Raw genomic sequence first — 20,258 nt, 5'->3', positions numbered from 1 at the left:
CAACAGCTTGGTATCATGCTGCTATTCTATCTCCGGTTCGTTCCTCCGACCGTTTTCTGGCCGAATACTCTGCGGAGAAGAGACAACATCGGAGTTGAAATATAGACTGAATACCAGGCTAGTTAATTATACAACACGTAGGGTTTCAGGTGGTTTGCGTTAACGTTTTATTGACAGATGCTGCATTACGCATAAGGAAGGAAGGAAGCAGGTACTTAATGGAGTAATGTGCATTCATGTACTTTGTTCCTACATGCAATATTTGGTGGTTGAAGTACGAGTCTTCAAGTAATAATGTTGAGTACTCGGCAGTGTGATCGGATCATCCTGAAGGAAAGGAAACGTCCATTTGAACCATGTATTAACCGTTATTTCATTTATTTTTTTATCACATGCATATCATTATGAGATATTTGACCGAAAGAAAAAAAATAAATAGAGACCAACTGATTGTGGCTTTGATGTTTTCATATTGTGGCTATCGACCATTTGTCACTTGAACGAATGACTATTATCATTTTCTGTTAGTTCGGGAACGCGACTATAGATGGCAATCTAATAATTGGGACAGAAAAAGCCACGAATTTCGAATGCAAGTTATCTGTTTGTAAAGTGTGTCAAGGTCAAAGACCGAGAGATAAGTTTCACGCAGTGACATCTAGCGATTGTACAGCTACTTGCAAACAATCAGTGGGGGACCAAAAAGCCAGCCTCTGATTGGCTATCAAGGAAAATGTTGACCAATGAAATCTAATGTTACATAATCCCCTTGTTTGTCCAAAATGGCGGTCTGTGGTTGTGAAATGTCGTGCAAATCAGCTATGTCTGCAAATTTCTCCGGTTTTCTGTCCGCTTTCACCGTTTTCTCTGCACCCACTGGGCCTTCTTTCAGCTAGACTTGGGTGAGTTGAAGCTGGTTCAAAAATATCCTCGTCTTTTGCTTTTACAGCGTATTTTTTGCCGCTACTTGAGCCGGCCCTCTGAAGTTCCATCCGGAATCGATAGTGTCTGAAAGCGGTGCCCGCATACGTGGCATATCTGTGCTGTCAACTTAGCCCCTATACCCTTGTTAGCCTATCATACTCTCTGGTCTTTAATATAATCAAGACGAATGAATGGGTATTTGAGCTATTTTGTACGTCTAAACTATACAGTGTTGTTGAAACCAATTTGAAAGTGGGAGGGGGGCGGGTGGTAGTTTGCGTAAGTTACATGAGAACAGAACGTGATCAACTCGTGAAGACAGGCAGATTTTTGAAACGGCAGATCTTTGTTGTCACACCCTGCAGGCAATAAAAAAACGTGATCAAGTGTTGACACGATACGATCTATTCGCATGCCTTATTATGTATAACGGGCTAGATGGGGTGGATAGGGAAGGGGCGTGTCATAATTTTTTTTCTGCACAGGGGGTGGGCGGGTGACCCAAGAAATACCAAATCTTTATTGAGACACGACAAAAGTACAGCGACTTTCGTAAGGTCTACACGTATAACAGCTACTTACAATACAACTAAACACACATATATGGATATCTATAGGTATGAATAAATCAACATATAGGGTCTAGCTTGTCATTTACACTATTGGTTCTATGGTATGAACATTCGTGGATATATTTGCCTACTTGTGACGGTACTTGTACACAGTGTGGATTATCGCCTCCCAGAATGTAGTTGAAAATGAACCTTTGTAAGCGAGATAATTTGAACCTTTGTTTCTGTTGTAGAAATTATTTAAAAAAAACACTGTTACACTGTTGACCAATGACCAAGGCCTTTATCTACCCATCACTGTTGAGGTGTTAAAAAAAAATTATTTGAATTATACCATGATAAAAACAAAGATCCATACAACAAATACACATATTTGCACAATCATATTCATTGCACTGAGCTGGATAGAGCCTAGATGATGTTTTTTTTAACCTTCTCTGAAAGGGTTTATAATTGGCTCATTTGTACATTTTTTTTCAGTGTCACCTTCACAATTATGGCTGCCTGAGAGGAGGGGGAACCATGGAGCAGTGCTAGGGTCTGGGGAGGGGGGTGAACATTATTCTGACTCTGGGGAAAAAGCAAAGGGGATCAGACTTTTGCCAAAGACTGCTAAGAGTTTATTCACTGCCTTAAAATCTATTATTTTTGTGGAAAATCTTGAACACTGTTAAGACTTTATTATATAATAAAGAACTGTGCCAATAAGATTTTGTGTAAAGCCATAAATTGTTTATATTATAATACAGAAGAGCACTCTATTTTTCTATATAAACAAAAAGTAAGTAAAAAAAAGTTGGACTGTTTAAGACTTCAACCAAACTGTCCATGATACTGAGGACAATCAGTAGGGGTAGGACTCGGTGTTGTGTGGTAGGACAGGGGGGTGGGGAGAGAGAATTCTACATCAGCGACCTTCACTCAAGGTCAAAAGGTCACCATGGAGAAGATCCTGGAGCCTGACTGCACGCCGAGATGTCGCTCGTTCCGGCACGCGAGGGACCTGTTCTCCGTGATCACGCAGGGAACCCTCGCTCACGTCAAGTCGTTCTTCGCAAACTGCCACAACTCGGCGACCGTGTTTGACGAGCACGGTCGCACGGCGCTGCACGTGGCGGCGTCCTGCGGGAAGTGGCGCGTGGTGGAGTGGCTGCTGGGATTGCGCCGTGTGGAGGTGGGGAGGAAGGACTGGGAGTCCGGCTGGACGGCGCTGCACAGGGCTGTGTTCTACGGGCAGGTGGCATGTGCCCTGCCACTTATCAGGGTAAGCTGTATTTGCAACTTTATGTAATTTCAGATGACCACAAACTTACAGATCCTTGATCAAACATGCTGAATTTTGAAAATGCCAAGCTTTTCAGAAATCTTAAAGCTAACATGAGTTAGATATGAAGTAAACTGCTGTGTACTACGGGCAGGTGGCATGTGCCCTGCCACCATCAGGGTAAGGTGGCGTGTTTATTGGCCTGGTAACCATCAGATTTCAGCCTTATTTTCTCCCCGTTTCTCTCCAAGTATCCATCCATATTTCCTTTGATGGAGTACTGGATAGGGCTACCTATGGACTGATGGAGTGAATATACTAGTATCAATGGTATTAGGTATGGGTACAAAGCTATGATTTTAGGCCATGCAATTGTAAACTTAATTCAGGATGCCCTCTTGCAAAAATTGCATTTTTCATTTCTACGATTTTAGGGGAGTGGTTTGTCTAAAGATCTGTCTAGAGATATTTTTGTGCTACTGATTGATACATAACATATTCGTTTGTTGTCCAGGCTTCTGCCAGTCTGCAGGCCCAGGACAAGGAAGACATGACCCCACTTGACCTCATCAGGAGAGACCTGCCAGCCTATGTGGAGTTTAGAACCACAGGTGATGTTACAAACTAATTAACTAACAAACCATGCACACTAAAAGAACACTGTTAGTAAAGTAACAACAAACCATACAGATTTGAACCAAGTTAGATTTAAAAAGTAAGAAAAGAAGTTTGCAGGCAGAAACAACTCAGGCTTAGTACATGTATTATGAATTACATATTTTAGGCAAAATTTAGGTGAAGGACTTGAGGCATCCAGTTCTAGACTGATACAAGTTTTGCATCAGTTGAGTTAACAAAAAAAATTGAGCACCTAACCAGGCAGTCTGGCAGGATGATGCTACACACAGGGCACTGGGGAAAATGTAACCCTAAGAAACCTGTCCAAGTCTGATCTCATTTTTAAAACTTGTACATGACAGACCCAGCAGATGCCTACAGCTGGGGAACCAACACTAACTTCACTCTGGGACACGGCAGTCAGCAGAGCAGGCAACATCCTGAACCTGTGGAGCACCTGTTTAAGGAGGGGGTCAGTGTCGCTCAGGTGAGTTAAACACCTGTTTAAGGAGGGTGTTAGTGTTGCACAGGTGAGTTGAACACCTGTTTAAGGAGGGTGTCAGTGTCGCACAGGTGAGTTGAACACCTGTTTAAGGAGGGTGTTAGTGTTGCACAGGTGAGTTGAACACCTGTTTAAGGAGGGAGTCAGTGTCGCACAGGTGAGTTGAACACCTGTTTAAGGAGGGTGTTAGTGTTGCACAGGTGAGTTGAACACCTGTTTAAGGAGGGAGTCAGTGTCGCTCAGGTGAGTTCAGTTCCTTGTTAGAGACTAACTAGAGATAAAAAGCACAGATTTGATTTTGTGGAAGACAAATCCTTAAAAGAGTCCCAAGCACTTGCAAGTTGGAAAAACAAAACAGCTGGCCTTACGTTTGAGTTGTTTTTTTAGTCTAAGTTTTCCCAGTCTGCCCCAAATATACCAGAAAGGGACAGTTTACCTTTAAAAAGTAGGATTTTAGCTTTATAGGTAAAAAAATGTCATTTCCTGACCTCCCCTTAACAGCAAGGCATTTGGAAATAGTTGTTGATATGATCATGGACACCCCCTGTGTTTTGCAGGTTGTCATGTGCAAGTTCCACACAGTGTTCCTGTCCCACAGTGGGAGGGTGTACACCTGTGGGCATGGCCGGGGTGGAAGGCTAGGCCACGGCAGTGAGCAGACTTACATGGTAAGTTATGTAGGCTGTTTATTTTATTTCTCTGAACAGGCCTGAACTCTGCAACAGACCTGAGTCAGCTTACAGATGTGCCTAGCCTGAATAAATCTCGCTTATAGCAGCCCGCCCAATCTGCCGGCCCTGGGGAGGGGCCAGTTACAGCCCTGGACAGCAGAGTTTGTGTTACACTGACTAAGATGTGCCCTATGTGGCAGAGATTGTTACTCTCATATAGGACTGTTTAGTCATAGTCAAAGCTTTAGGGTTGATATCAATTAGGATTTAGCCATGGTCAATACTAACCGAAGTGGGCCATACTAACATTTGATTCCTAACTGAAATCAACACCAGTTACTCACAATTTGTAATCTCTTTAAATTCAAATATAGTTACAATGTAATAAGTTATGACAAAAATAGAACATAACTTGATATAAAAGGCAATTAAAATTTTGTCATACATGCATCAATACTTGACAATAGAATCTTTTGTGTTGAAATCAAATCCAGTAGTGCATAAACCTTTATTAAACACAACATTTTGTACTCTAGGTGCCCACTTTAGTAGAGGGTCTTGCCTCTCAGACGTGTATCCAGATAGCAGCAGCCAGGGATCATACTGTGGTGCTTACGGATGAGTATGTTCACTCTTACAACTTTCTTATAACCCTGTTACAAATCATTTTCTACCTAAATGCTTGGTTCCTTAGTACCAGTAGCAGTCTTCGTCGTATATTACTGATGTATAGATGTCCTTTTAGTCAAGTTTTGAGGATTTTTTTAGTCCATCAATTTTGTCAGTTAGAATATAATCAATTTTCATAATCAATAATAGAAGGAGGGCTTACTATAAGCCACACAGCATGTTTTTTTCATACTGTCCATTAAGCTATGTCATTTCAATTTTCATGAATAAAGAGACTCTTTCAACAACCACAGCTTTATTTTCACCGCATTTTTCACCGATTCTGACTCGTTCACATTGTACTGCAGCAATATCTGTCACTGCTTACAGGCGCAAAATAAAGAAAATAAAGCTGTGGTTGTGTAAAAAGAGTTTCATTATTATTAAGTATCAACCTGATTAAACTATTCACATCTATTTTTTGTAGTACAAATAAATGAACAAACACAGTAATAATATTTTTTATGTTCCCAGAAACACAGTGTTCAGTTTTGGACTGAACTACTGCCACCAGCTGGGGGTGCAGCCTGCACCTAAATTCTCCACCACGCCCAGACAGGTGAGTGTCGCAGTGTCACATTCAGTACGTTGTAAGTTGAGTCATGGTACATACTGCTGTCTCAGTTCAGCACCTGGGAAAGTCAAAGTAAAAGTCTGGGAATGTTACATGTAATTAAAACGAGACCAACAGTGGACTACCCTCGTTCGGTAGTAATTGCACAAAAGCTGTGTGGCTCGAGGGCTACAGATGGTTGCTGCCCTATGCACCATCTAGAGTGGGAAGGACTGAAACTAACGTAACCCTGACTGGTCAATGACAGTAGCGCATCAGCATCTCAGGATAGTGTGTCAAAAATGACAAGTTCTTGAATATCCATATAGGTCATAATGCTTGATAGAGTAAAAATCTATGTCTGTTTTCTCTGCAGGTTGCCCCAAAGTACCTGCGGAACAAACATATAAAGGGTGTGGCAGCAGGGCGGTTCCACACAATACTGTGGACAGATGATGCTGTCTACACCTGCGGGCTTAACGCTGGCCATCTCGGTAGGATAAAACAGAAAATTTTTTTTTTACTTTTTGTAGACAAGGTAAGCCAAGACCTAGTATATACTAGTAATGAAAATCAAATACTGGATTGCTACAAAATCTAGATCTTTCCCCAAACTTTATAAAAATTTACTGTATGTGACAAGATTTCTGGGTTCCCCCAAAATCTTTTTGTTATCTTTTCAGTTGATCATTCAAATGAAAACACCAACTCTATAGCATTTCTTAGAGGCCTATTTTTAGGAGTCTATCCAAAGTTTACAGAACCCAGAACTCTGTCCTGTAATCTCTCTATTGTGGTGAGTTTATGACGTTCTTCTTATAAACAAGCTTAACTGTACTGCCCATGTTTCCATGCCTGCCCAAAGGTGATAGGTCGCAATGAAAACACCACCTCTATAGCAGCTCTCAGATGGTTTGTTGTCATATAAAGTTTACAGATTATTGTGATTTTATGACGCTCATAAAAACAAGTATACTGCCCATGTCTCCAGGCCTGCCTAAAGGTGACAGGACACAGGTGCAGCCTCACCTGGTCTCCGCCCTCAATCTGAAGGACATTCACATCGCCATGGTAACAGCGAGCGACGGGGCGACGGTCATCGCGACACAGAAGGGAGACAACTATGACGTGTTCCTGCTGACAGACTATCAGTGCAGAAAGATCGCTTCAAAGTCAGTCAATCCTTCAAATATCACTCACTGGTGGTGACTTTGAATTTGGAAAGCCCTTATCTATATTCTAGGAGTATATGTACATTTGGAAGGCCTAAATTCTAGGAGGATATAGAGTTGGCTTCTGTTGTTCAATATTGATAATAGTAAAATCCTAATTCATACCAGCCACACAGCATTGGCTGAACAGTCTTGTGATGTGAGGACAACAACGTTCTGAGAGCACCTTGTTTGAAAACCAACATTTCTACTTTTTCTGGTGTCTTTCCCTCTAATCATACACTTGGTGCTAAATACACAGCAGATGCATTGAAACATCATGTACAGTACTTGATGTAGTGGTATTGTTTGTTGCAGGCAGTTACACCTGACACAGCTGGCAGTGTTTGGTGGACACCTGGACTCCAGTCTGGACAGAGACACTCTACAGGAACAGGGGGGCGATGACCTAGTTGTGCTGGCGCTCAACTCAGCCAATAAGGTCAGTCCTTACATGACTTATCGCATAGTTTAAACACGCTAGGAGCTGTTTCATTGGTCTTCTAGTTGTCCAGCTTTTCCCTTGTGTGTGTAATGAAATGTTTCCCAATGTAATCTGTTATGTGATAAGATTGGCATATTTCAGGTGTAAACAGCCATTTTTAAGACAGATTCTGTTGATATAGTCAGATTTAAGTTTTACTCCCAGCCCTTAATTTCCATCTTGATTTCACCTTATGTTTTACCAAGATTTTAAGTCTTGAGCTGGCCCCAGAGCTAGCCCGTTTTTATAGCCTTTGGCTAGTTGGCTAGCTGGACATACCTTAATGTATGTCTCTTGCAGGAAAATAAAACTTTGAAAGAAAAAAGAGTCCTTAAAAAATAGGGGTCTACAGGTAGGAAGTCTCTTAGAGATGTCAGTTGAAGTTATCAACAGGCACAGTTTAAAAAGTAATTTATCAGATGGTCTAGCCCAGGGCTCTAGCCAGCGTCCGTTTTTCCGTCAATTGACGGAAATTTGCTGCATGTGACAAATTTTTTTTAACCAATCCGTCGACCTTGACGGACAAAAATTCTTGGTGGAAGCTACAGGCAGCTTGGGGACGCTGTCCACGGCCGTAAAAGCCACACACTGTTTGTCTTGCTATTGTTATGATTGTTGACAATGTGTGTCGGCGCCCTTTGGCATACGATAATCTCATTAAAAGCCCATTTTCAAGGTCTCAGTTCCATCTTTCTAACTTAATTTTCGCGGTTTTTGCGACAATGCGAATTGGCTGACGGAAAAAAATTCGAGCTGGCAAGAGCCCTGGTCTAGCCTAAGATGTTCTCCTGTACCCAGGTGTACGTCTGGAGACCTTCCTACACGTCCTTCCACCGCTGTTCGTGGAACTTCCGCCACCGAGACCTCTTGGTGACGGATGTGAGCGTGCACAAGAACGGGATCGTCCTGTGCACGCCGCAGGGGGAGGGCTTCACGGGCAGCTTTGTCAATCTCAAGAAAAAACAGGAGTCTTTAACCGCAAAAGGTGAGGATGGTGGATAGCATGGAGGGTTTGAAAATCATCATGTAATGATGTAGGTAGCAAATGTAGAAAGTTTTTTTTTTTATTCACATTTTTTTAAAGAGGATTAGACAGAAAGCAGGCACTGCTTATTGCGGTCTTCTTCATAAACAAAATAAAGACACACGTACAGGACTACAAAACGCTAATAAATAACAAAGTCAAGAGATAATGATAATGACATGCTGGTATGCAAACTTAGAAGTAATCAAATTATAAGTCAGCTAAAATGACCTGAAAGAAAGTTTCCTTCACCATCTTTTTCAAATGAGCTGTGGGGAACATCTACGTTAGAGTTGTTTTGTGTTGCTAGTCACTAAGCACTAGCGGTATAACCTTTATACGACAGAAAGAAAGACATGATACACAATTTATTTTTTTTTACTTTAGATTTTACACACAATTGATCTTGCTTGACACTAAAAAGGTTCCACTTCCTTGGCACTGTGGCACTTTAGCCAAACCAAAATGACAATGCCTCGTATTCAACTAGAACCAGGGGCTCCATCAAAGTCTTGATGAAGTTTCATTTTCAGATCACCAAACATTGTGTTACAATTTCTGTCTTCTTTCTTGCAACTTCATTCTTCAGGCACTGAAGCCAAAGACAAGACTTCGTCCTCGTTTGACTCCTTCTCGTTGGCGGCGGTTCTTGAGAAGTTCGAGAAGGAAGAAAAAGACGCTGTTCAGCTGGAGAGGATCCCCTTTATCCACCGTGCAACGGGCGTGACCTCTGACCCTAAGGGGAGGAACTTTGTTGCTCTGCAGGTGGACCCAAAGGCGAGGTAAGGGGAGGAGTCAGTAATTATGCAGGGGTGCTGTGTTTGAGCTTACCAATGATTTTCAATCAATCAATCTATTTTAGTTGCAATGCTAAACGCAGATTGTATGCCTGTAAACGAGAAATTACAAAATGCCCTGTATACTGTTCAGAAAGGATTTTTCTTTAATGAAGTCATTGATACAACAAATGGTAACTTTTAGATATACATGAGTGTTGTATTTCCCCCGCAGCCTACTTGAGGTGCCGACAATCAGTCCATCGGAGATGGGGAAAACCTTCAGGACTCTCATGGATGAGGCCAGTTGCCATGACAACATCCATGATGTCATCATACAGGTGGGTATATTTGCCGTAACAACATTCATGATGTCATCATACAGGTGGGTACAGTTGCCCAGACAAAATCCATGATGTCTTCATTCAGGTGGTTACAGTTGCCATTACACCACTAATGATGTTATCATACAGGTGAAAACATCCATGATGTCATTGTATGGGTACATAGCAGAAAGTACTATCAATTGCAGAATGTTGTCTAAGAATCTAAAACGTATCAGATTTTCAAATACTAGTAGATAGTGTGGATTAACAAGAAAGGTAATCTTTATCCTTCCTAGCTCCATGGCCAGTCCATCCCAGCACACAAGTTTATCCTCGCCTCCCGTAGCGACTACTTCCGCAAACTTTTCCACTCCGACAATCTTGAGAATTCCGACTCCAACAACTCAGAAGTCCTCAAGGTCAACAAAGAAGTTGTCAAGGTTGAGAAAGTCAACCATCACATCTTCCTGAACCTGCTCCAGTTCATCTACTCTGACACCTGTGACCTGCTGACCCAGGGTTATAGGCCAAAGTTCAAGATCAAAGTTGAAGGGTCAGAGGGCAAAGGTGGGGGAGACACAGGGATGTTGAATGGCGTGAAGAATGGAGAATTTGGGGAGTTTTCTCTGGACGACATCGCTCACCAGTCAGCCTTCAGTGTGTACTCGCAAGGGAAGAAGTCTCAGAAGCAGAAGAACAAGCCGTCTAAGGAGGCCAAGTCCAACCAGCAGGCTGAGGACGACTCGTCAAACCCTGTCAAGGTTCTGCAGAACACTGCCAAGAGGTTTGGGGTTCAAAATCTGGCAAAAAAGTAAGTTTTTAGTGTCCGGGATTCAGGGATGTATGAGCTACATTAATGATTTTATGGTCAAAACTGCCCAACAACTTGAACAAGCCACTTGGGAACAATGAAATTTGTTCTATATGGACAGATGGTCATCATAGACAGTATTCTTTATTTTTTTGTGCCAACTGTTGACAGGAAAAATTACCTATCAAACCACCAACAAGTGGTCGCATTGGCCGGGTGGTCCTTACGATGAAATGATTATTTGTACAACTTGTAGTACCGGTAATTTAAATTTGAAAGCTTTTATATGTAAGAATTGCCAGGAAGTTGACACTTTTGTTTTGAACAGGTTGGAAGGGGTGAAGCTGGTGGGTTCCAAAGTGGAGATCACAGAGAAGAAACAGACCCAGCGCTTCAGATTCACCCGGACTAAAAGCTCCCACCTGTACGACCTGGCCATCAGGTGTGTGGATGGGGAGGAGGTGCCGTGTCACAAGTGTGTGCTGGTGGCCCAGCTGGAGTACTTCCACAGTATGCTGGGGTCAGGATGGTTAGAGGTGGGTGTTCTTCTTCTCTCACCTGGAATAGAACTTATTTATCTATTCATTTCACCAACGTCAAACTTACATACCAGGTATAGAGGAAATAGCTTGAAGCCTCCCTGATTGTGTGAAGTCTGTTATAGGATTAATCACATACAATATGTTACGGTCATTTGGCAAGTACTAGTAAAACAAATGCTAACAGATCCTAAGAGTTCATTCAGGTTGATGCTTCTCTGTCATGGATAGCAAAGTTCTTTGTACACAATTAAGCAGTCTATAATCATGATCAATTGCTGACACTTCGGTGACCTTCTGTCTCTTTCCTCAGTTCATCAGTGCAGAAATGACTGGCTCTACTTCAAAAGCTATCTAGTTGGTGTCGCAGCTGGGGTTGATGGGACTGAGTTTACTTCTACATGTATTTTTCTTAGCAAATTTGGGACTTCCCATCACCAAGTCTAATAGTAAGGAAGGAAAACACTGAGTAAGTGGACTTGACTGTCTGTAGTGGGCCCAGAACATGGAGCTCTTGTGTTAGATTTCCTGTATACAAACGACTGTCGGCCTGTGCTCGAGTCCCAGAACATGAAAGTCCTGTGTAGCGTACTAACTTACCAACAAACTGTGCTACATTCCAGACCTCTGCAGACACCCCCCTGGAACTGCCCATCCCCTCAGACGTCCTGTCCCATGTGTTAGAGTTCCTGTATACGGACGACTGTCGTCCTGTGCGGGAGTCACAGAGAATGAAACTCTACTAACTAACCAACAAACTGTGCCATATTCCAGACATCTGCAGACACCCCCCTGGAACTGCCCATCCCCTCAGATGTCCTGTCCCATGTGTTAGAGTTCCTGTACACAGACGACTGTCGGATCCTGTGTAACATACTAACTAACCAACAAACTGTGCCATATTCCAGACGTCTGCAGACACCCCACTAGAACTGCCCATCCCCTCAGACGTCCTGTCCCATGTGTTAGAGTTCCTGTACACAGACGACTGTCGGCCCGTCCGTGAGTCCCAGAACATGGAGCTGTTGTGTAACGTGCTGACCACAGCTGACCGACTGCTCATCACCAGGCTGAAGGAGATGTGCGAAGTCTCACTCGTCAACCTCAGTAAGTTTCTTTGTTTATGTATGCTTATGAACTTGTATGAAGGCATGTGTTCACAAGTTTCTCCTAACCTTGAACTAACTTGAAAGTGATATGTTTATGACTTGTAGATGGGCTTCGGAAAGATACTTTTTACTTTCAAGCTTTGGACACCATAGCAATGCAATTATTGTCATTTTTCAAAATGGTCATATTCATAATCATCATCATCTGTTGTCTTTCGCAAAGCAAGGGCCAAAAGAAAAAATGGAATTTTCAGCCCCCTAAAAGGGTCCATTCTAACATTTTACGAGTTTGCCCTTTATTTTCTTCTTTGTGAACAAGCACAATGAAAAAGTCGGTCAATCAAAAGAAGGGTTCCTCCTCAGGAGTGCTGACACCCTGGCATCATAATGATGTGATAAATGATTAACCCTTAAACTGCCAGAGTTTCAGCCATATAAAATGCTGTAAGTGCCAGGGTTGGCCGCTGACCTCCAAAAAGAAGGTAGCACAGTTTGTTGGTTAGTTAGTAGAGTTGAACAAGGCCGAAGTCCCTAACTTCTGGGGTTCGTGCGCTATGTGCACACAAAGTTCCTACTTCGGGGGAATACGCTATCCCGGATATATCCCACAGCACACAGGGCATGTATATGTGTGCCGGATATATCTGGGTTTGGCAGTTTAAGGGTAAGCACTACTAGTAACTCTATTCCCATCTCTCCCCAGTCACCCTGAGGAACGTTGCAGAGCTGTTGGAGTTTGCCTCCATGTTCAACTCCCAGCAGCTGAAGGCAGCCTGTACCCAGTTCATCTGTCTCAACATGGCTCCTCTGCTGGAGGCAAGGTCAGGTCATAGGGCAAGGGCCAGGTCATAGGGCAGGGCTAGGCCATAGGGCATAGGTCAGGTCATGTGGCAAGGGTCGGGTCATAGGGCAAGGGCTAGGTCATTGGGCATAGGTCAGGTCATAGGCCATGTTTTAGGTCAGGAGCCAAGTCATAGGCAGAGGGTCATTTTTGCTTATATTTTATGGTTTCCGGCACTGGACACATTGCCAATTCAGATTTGTTTCTGGTTGTACAATACTTTTCACAGATTGTTTTTTAAAACTTTTTTGTTTGTCAAGTTACATTATCTAGACGGACTCAAGCTTGCATCGCTAGAGATTGCAAATTTATTGTATTTCATTTTTTTGTGACTTATGATTCAACCTTAGTAAATACGAGCATCAACCCCCCCAGGTGCCTGGAGGTGTTAAGCGAGGATGTGCTGGATGAGCTTGGTGCTGCGTACCGTGGGTCCATCCCTGCCATGTGTCGCAGGGTCATCACTCCTTATATGGACGGTCCCGACCTGAGCACCATAGCAACAGAGGAGGACAGTCTGGATGAGGAGGAGTTCAGCATGGAGATGTCCCAGTCATTCACTGATGAACCTTTCATAAGGTACGTCGATGAAGGTTAGACGTAAGATTGGCTAAAAAGGAGTTACTCAAGTAACTGGATGTGATTTTGGAAAGGGTCAGACGTTTCAGCCACCATCCAATGCCTTTTTTTCAGTGAAAGACAGCGGATGGTGTCTGAATTGTCTGACCATTTCCAAAATCACATCAAGTTGCTTGAGTAACTCTTTTTTGGCATATTCATGAGGTACGGGAGATTGGCAATGATAGTGCTAGGATTGATCCTCTTCATCTGTTACTACTCAAAACAGAAGCTCTAAAGTCTTAGAACATGTAAAAAGGACAAACTGAAAATGTGCCATGTAAAGGTGTTCTCACATATGGGATGAAAAGCATCTTTTCTTCTCTGTCACAACCAGTGGAAGACTATTTCTACAGTGTGCTAAAACGGGATCAAGATCACTGTCTTTCCTTTTTTCCCTGTTCCTGTCCAGTGTTGAGGACAGCGGGTTCTCCCAGCGCAGACACAGAGACAGCACCAGCAGCAACCACGAGCCTGTCAGTGGGACCCCCAGCCAAGCATGGAAGAAAGCCAAGGTATGGTTTCTACATGCAGTTTGTACTGTATTCTTATGATGAAACTTTATTTTTTTATTACTATATGTTCTGGATCTGGATTAATACTATGCAACACCCCTCTTGTTGGGTAAAACACCCAGGAACTGATGCTGTGCAGTCATTGCTTGTTCCTCAGGTGTTCAGTGACCTTTTCCCTGAATTTGGCAGGTTCTTTGCTGGATATTGATGGATTTGTAGCACAAGTTTTTGCTGTGTGAGTAGGCTTGGGCAGGAGTGAGTGGATTTTTTTGGCTGATCCCCCAATATTCTTCTTATTTGAAGAAACTGCAATCTACAGGCATGTCAATGATATGGTTATGTAATGGTTGTGATAGTTTATGAAATTCTTTGCTAGCTTAGTGCTGTTAAGCTTTTTTGTTAATTGAAGCTACATGTTTCTATTTGCAGGCTAAACCCAAGAAACGCACACGTAAAAGAACGGACAGCACCAAAGGCCTGAACCTGTCTGACCTCTTGCCGGGATACAGCCCAGAGAAAGGTGACCAGCAAGACGTTGACCTGCTGAGCAGGAGCTTTGAGGGGGTCAGAGTTCATGACCTGTCTGCAGGAGAGGATGATGGGAGAAGTTCACATGGAGATCCAGAGAAAGAGGTTAGCGATGTGGAAAAACAGACGTCAAATGCTGGTGTCTTGTGCCACACATTACAATACATTCGAAGATACAAGATACCAAGAAATAAGTACAACCTAAAAACTATATCAAAGGAAAGGTCTCAGAAGACTGTCCTATTAGCCTGACTAAAACACCATGGGAGATTGTGTAAACACAGGCTAACTGTCCTATGCTCAATAGCAATTACTCAAGCATCTGGATATGATTTTTGAAAACGGTCAGACGTTTCAGGCAGAATCCACTATCTTTCATGAGTGACACTGTCTTATGATGTTGGAAATTGTATGTCCTTAAGGTGTCAAAGTTTCAAATTTGCAGCTCCCCAGCTTTTGTAACCAGCCATTCTATAGGCCATGTGTAAGGCAACAACAAGTTATTTTATGAAATTAAGACCCATTTTGTGCCACAGAATCTAGCCCCTCCTGAGAGTGATGCCTCCTCACATCACGAGACATCCAGCCAGGATGGATCCATCCCAGAATGCACCTCTCCCCCACCCACAATGCAACCTGGTGCTGTGCCAAAGAAGGGACCATGGACTTGGGCAGGGTAGGGACTGAAATGGTTCTTCAAGACTAAACCTTAACATTGTATTTGTCTCTATTCCATCTTAAAGCTGAAACAGGAAAATTGGTATTTGCAAACTAATAGACTTGAAGATGTAGGTGGATGTCCAACAGATTTTCATACAGATATTGGACTTCTAGAATCTGTTTGAAGCAGCAAAGTTGTACTGTCTTTCTTAATCTAATGTTCTCCCTGATGAAATACTCTTTTGGCTCCAAATTTGGTTGTGGCTTTGAATGGTCAAGTGGCTAGGCGGACACGAGATTCAATTCCTGGCTAGACATAGTGTCCGTGGTAAATGGGCACTTGACTTTGGTTGGGGTAAAAAGCAGTAGAAGGGTGGGATGGGCTCTTCATTCCAACACTGTACCGTAGATACAACCTACTATCCTTATAGCTTCTGTTCATATGCAAAAATACCTTTACCTTTACCTTGCTATTAGTATTACAGGTGAGGTGAGTATTACAAGGTTGGGCAGCAGGAAGAATGCAAATTAAAGTAATTGAATACTGTATGCCACAAATATTTGAAATGTTACATGGATCACCAGGTTAAAACTAAGAGTACGTCGATGTAGGTTAGACATCCAGGTAATAAGATACACCAAAAAGTAGTTACTCAAGCAACTGGATATGGTTAACTAAGAGTCTTTTGTATTGTCCAGACCCAGTAGTCCACCATCGTCAGCCTTTGACCTGAGGCAGATCATGGCAGCTGAGCAGACTGCAGCCCACAGGAAGGTGCCGAGCCTGCAGCTGCAGAAAACAGCTGCAGCACAGAAAACAGCTGCAGTGCAGAAAACAGCCGCAGCTCAGAAAACTGCTGCAGCACTCAGGCCCGCAGCAGTATCACCTAGAACTCCACCTGCAACAAAACCAGCAAGGTATTAGCATGAAGGCTCAACTCTGTTGCTGAACAACATAGAAAGACTGTCAGATTAAGTTATTTAAGTTCCCTTACAAAGTAAAATTAGACTTCTTGACAATCTGTCTATGTGGGTCAGTTTTCATCTTTGGAAAGAATTGTACGATTTTTATGAATGGGACCTTAAACTCTAGTCCATTGTCTGTTATCGTAAAACCTTTACATACGTGTAGGATCTGTTCCTTTTGTTACTATAAGTGGAAGAGTAGCCAGCCAGCAATCTAAACTATAGTGAGATAAGCTATATTGCGATACATTGAATTTTTCATTTTTTATCTGTACACTTTCAGTGCCCCGTCTCCGTCACCTCAAGGACTGGTCATCACCACTAAGATGTCTCAGAAGGAGCGGAAGAGACAGCTGAAGTTCCAGGAGGATTCCAACGCACAGAAGGAACAAGTAGCACGCACTCAAGGAAAACCAGCATCTAACCCATGGTGAGTGGAGTTGTGTCTGCATTGTTCAGCTGGGTGTAGAGTTACTCAGTTAGGCTGATACTTTCTACAAACATCATTGTTAGCCTGGTATTCAGATGTCTGTCCTCCCCGTATTTGTGGAGAGGACAGAAGAGACTCAGGAGGTATTATACATCCGGATACCAGGCTCCTAGTACATCATTGCATGGCATGAGTGGTTTAGAACACCAGTTTAGAACATTTACCACCTGATGGCTCTAAACATGGTGTATGCTGAACTGTTACACTTACAGTCATATGACTGCAACACACTATTTAGGTGTTCTCTCTCTGCTTCAGTGGGAAAAATTTCTAAGGAATCACCAAAAAGTGAAGATAATGGACATGTGATGTATGCTCTTCAGTCAGGGTTTGACTGTATTTGTATTTTCTCCCCAGGGGCCCCACCCCCAGCCCTGCTGCCCCTGCCATGTCCTTCAGACAGGTCCTACAGGAGGAGGAGGGAGGAGGCAGGGCTGCTGTTACCATGGCAACCTCTCCCCCATCTCACAGTCAGGAGAAGACAATCAGGTGGGTAGTGTCCCTGCCAAATGTAGCTGAATTTATTGAATTAGTCATGTTTAGAAAGTACAGAAAGTCAACACTAAAAGCATATGCATATTATGCATATTGTTACCTTTTCAGTTGCTTCCAAACAAAACATATGAGATTAAACACTTTTTTATTTTCTGCAGTTGGGGCTTACCAGTTCATGGAGCAAAGCATCATGGGAACAAACCAGAGAAGCAGGCAGATTCCCCACAATCCCCCAGGTCACCCCAGAGTCCAACAGAACAATCCAAGTACGTGTCTCTTTGGAGTGGAATCTAGTGATAGGGACCCTACACCAGGGCTGTCTCCAGGACCCGTCCCTCCGTTCTGAGATGGAAATTTGCTTGTTTGGACAGAAAAAATCTCACCCCATCCACCAAATCAACAACATGGGCTCCCAAACAATGAGTGGGATAGAAAAGATTTAAAGCTGGAGACAGCCCTGCCTTATACTACCCTTTCTTTGTTTCCCCAACTATTTGCTACTGAGTGTGGTGGTACAAGAAATAGACAGATTAAGATATTTATTGTTGATTGGTAATTTATGTAAAAGTAATTATTCATCTTATGAATTATGTTCCTTTGTGTTATGCAATGACAAGCCAGATTCTAGAATTGTTGCAAATGATACGCTGAAGATCCAGTCTGGAGGAAACCTTCTATACTGAATTTAGAAAACAGAAATGTAAGTTTGACGTTAGCACTACCATTTACAGTATCTAAGGGACAATGCTGCACTGCAAAGTGTCACGGACATGCAAATTAGGTTACAGTTAAAAACATTTACACATGTACTATGTGACTATTGCTATGCCCTCTAGCCCTTCAAACTGATAACACTGACTTCTATTCAACACATGTTAGGCCCCATATAAGCAGTCACAGATAACGTTAATTGCAACTGTGAGTAATTTGGTGAGTGTTCCCCTCCCAGCCCTTGGCAGAGAAAGGTTCCGTCCAGCCCTCCTGCTCAATCCACCGTCCAGCTGTCAGCTATCATCGAGTCGGAGAAGGAACAGCGAGAGAATCTGGTTAGAGCGGCTAACAAGCCTCTCGCCCTTATTCAGGTTAGTAGTAGTAGCATCCAGTATTTGATTATACTTCTGCTGGGTTCCTTGATAACACATTCCCAAAAGTTTTGAAGTAATTAAGTATTTACCAACCTGATGAAACTATTCACAGCTTGTCGATTGTGTGAGTTATGAGTCCACTCCTTTGTGTTAGAAAAAAGTGTAACCATCCAATGAAATTAGAAAACTAAATGTAACATTCTATGCCTTTTTAGACCAGGACGATTGCCGGGGGTGTACGTAGAGGATTTGCCTTGCATTAAAAATTGGAACAGACTGTTTTTTATGCTTAATACTGTCAGTCCTCAAGAAAAAGAGAGTTGAATACAATATACAACCAGTTGATTAGTAGTGACTAGATCCCTGCTCTAGTGGCTTATGTGGTCCAAGGGCTATTGAAATGAAAATTGGCACTGACCCACTACACTAAAAAGGTGTGGGAAAGATTTTAACTCTATCCAACATACTAATTTTTGTGGACTCCTGTGTTTTCTCTGTAGATTGAGGAACGAGCCATGCAGGAGCTGCTGGAGCACTATGCTGCCGCAGGTCACCCCGAGGAGGTCATCACCGTGGCGAGGGAGGTCAAGGTCACCGCAGCCCCTGTGTGGAGGGCTTAGCAAGTCAAAGGTTGCACATGTTGGGAGGTCAAAGGTCACACAAAGAAAGTGTGGAGAAGTTAGACTGACGGGTTTTGAACAAAAAAGAGTTAACCATGATTATTTCCATCAATTTTGCAAAAATCTGGTTAAAAGCTCTATGTTTCTTGTGTGTAGAGGATAGTCATACATGATCAGTGTTATAACTTACCATGAATGTGTGGTATTGTACAATGTATGGGTTAAAATTCTTCTGTTCAATGCACAGTGCTACAGGGCAGATATCTGTAGGCTCAACTACATGTAGTATAATATTTGGCTTGAAGGCCTTGAAAACTGAAAGACAATTTATTAGATATGCCAGTTTAACTTGTACTAATTGATGAAGTGACATGCTGGCAGAGGAAATGGACAAATGCTTTTAAATGTATTGCAATTCTCACTAAATATTGGACCATGTAGAGATTGTAGACTATGTCACATATTGACATATACCTACTATATCCAACTTAAGACAAAGTTTTGATGCAATTAAGAGGAAACCATACGAATAACCCCAAGTTAAAAGTGGTGCAATACTACTTGTGTTCTTTTCATAACAGTATATAGATATACAGGCAGGCAGTACAAATTCAGACTTGACTCTTTTTTCAGATGTATACTTTGTATAACAACTGGCATGACTGTTCACCTCTGACTTCTCATCTACTCAGGTTAATCTCCTTTATTTTGTGTCCAACATATCTTAAGATAGTGACTTAAGTTACATCTATTCATTCTAGGCTAAATTGCCTGTGTATACATGACTGACTAGATGTTCTTAGCTACCGGTAGCATGCGATTTGTGAAAATAAGACTGATGAAAGTGAAAAGTGTGTGCTTCAGCACACAAATGAGAAAAATGTAGAATTTTTGCAGCAGAAGGAATTTAACTAAATTAAGTCATTTATGATGCTGCTGCCTTAGCCACTTTGATTGCTAAATAGCATGATTTCTTGCTGACAGTATATATAATGTGCAAGTTGATTATGAGACTGTCTCTACACGTATAGAGAAATGTTAGAATGTAGAACAAGCTGTACAGAAGCAAGAAGTGTGATATCCTTGTCTAATAAAATGTTTGAATCTTGAAATGAACAAATTTTTGAGTGTTTTATGCAATTACTAGATGGATGTTTGTACAAATAATGGGTCCTTGGAATGAAGTAAAAATTTCACTGTATGCTGTAAATACATTCTGTGATGACTTTTTGGCTATAGCCTGGGAAAGGCTTTGTTAAGTGCAGTTGATACAATCCTTCAGAACAGTGGTACATTAAATTTCATGCATAATGCCACAGCTCAAGCACACATAAGAACTTAATTGAGAAGAGTAGAGGGTCCTTTCTAGTGTTTATGGATCAAATTG

The 20,258-nt window shown here is 42.3% G+C and overlaps 1 protein-coding gene across 1 annotated transcript; it reads left to right on the top strand.

Moving 5' to 3' along the window:
* The first annotated feature begins 512 nt into the window (after positions 1-512).
* Positions 513-19,991, top strand: LOC118423583 (inhibitor of Bruton tyrosine kinase-like). The gene is made up of 27 exons (XM_035831792.1): positions 513-902; positions 1,977-2,760; positions 3,275-3,371; positions 3,741-3,865; positions 4,438-4,548; positions 5,088-5,173; positions 5,695-5,779; positions 6,150-6,267; positions 6,765-6,945; positions 7,303-7,426; positions 8,267-8,453; positions 9,082-9,274; positions 9,504-9,609; positions 9,891-10,405; positions 10,734-10,941; positions 11,853-12,051; positions 12,757-12,874; positions 13,270-13,473; positions 13,925-14,027; positions 14,457-14,660; positions 15,092-15,231; positions 15,915-16,133; positions 16,465-16,611; positions 17,029-17,160; positions 17,325-17,432; positions 18,116-18,248; positions 18,752-19,991. Exons 2-27 carry the CDS (start codon positions 2,437-2,439, stop codon positions 18,869-18,871), a joined length of 4,287 nt encoding a protein of 1,428 aa, XP_035687685.1. The 5' UTR covers positions 513-902; positions 1,977-2,436; the 3' UTR covers positions 18,872-19,991.
* Positions 19,992-20,258: the final 267 nt, after the last annotated feature.

The sequence above is a fragment of the Branchiostoma floridae genome, chromosome 9 (assembly GCF_000003815.2).
Source record: "Branchiostoma floridae strain S238N-H82 chromosome 9, Bfl_VNyyK, whole genome shotgun sequence".
NCBI lineage: Eukaryota > Metazoa > Chordata > Leptocardii > Amphioxiformes > Branchiostomatidae > Branchiostoma > Branchiostoma floridae.
The sequence above is the reverse complement of the archived record's forward strand: the minus strand, read 5'-3'. Positions and strand labels throughout refer to the sequence as shown.

What these genes read in the sequence shown, in the direction of transcription:
- LOC118423583 (XM_035831792.1), top strand. Translation starts at nt 2,437, where the DNA reads ATGGAGAAGATCCTGGAGCCTGACTGCACGCCGAGATGTCGCTCGTTC. An exon ending in GTGCCCTGCCACTTATCAGG is followed by an intron (nt 2,761 to 3,274) that starts GTAAGCTGTATT and finishes TTTGTTGTCCAG; the next exon opens with GCTTCTGCCAGTCTGCAGGC. An exon ending in AAGCATGGAAGAAAGCCAAG is followed by an intron (nt 14,028 to 14,456) that starts GTATGGTTTCTA and finishes TTCTATTTGCAG; the next exon opens with GCTAAACCCAAGAAACGCAC.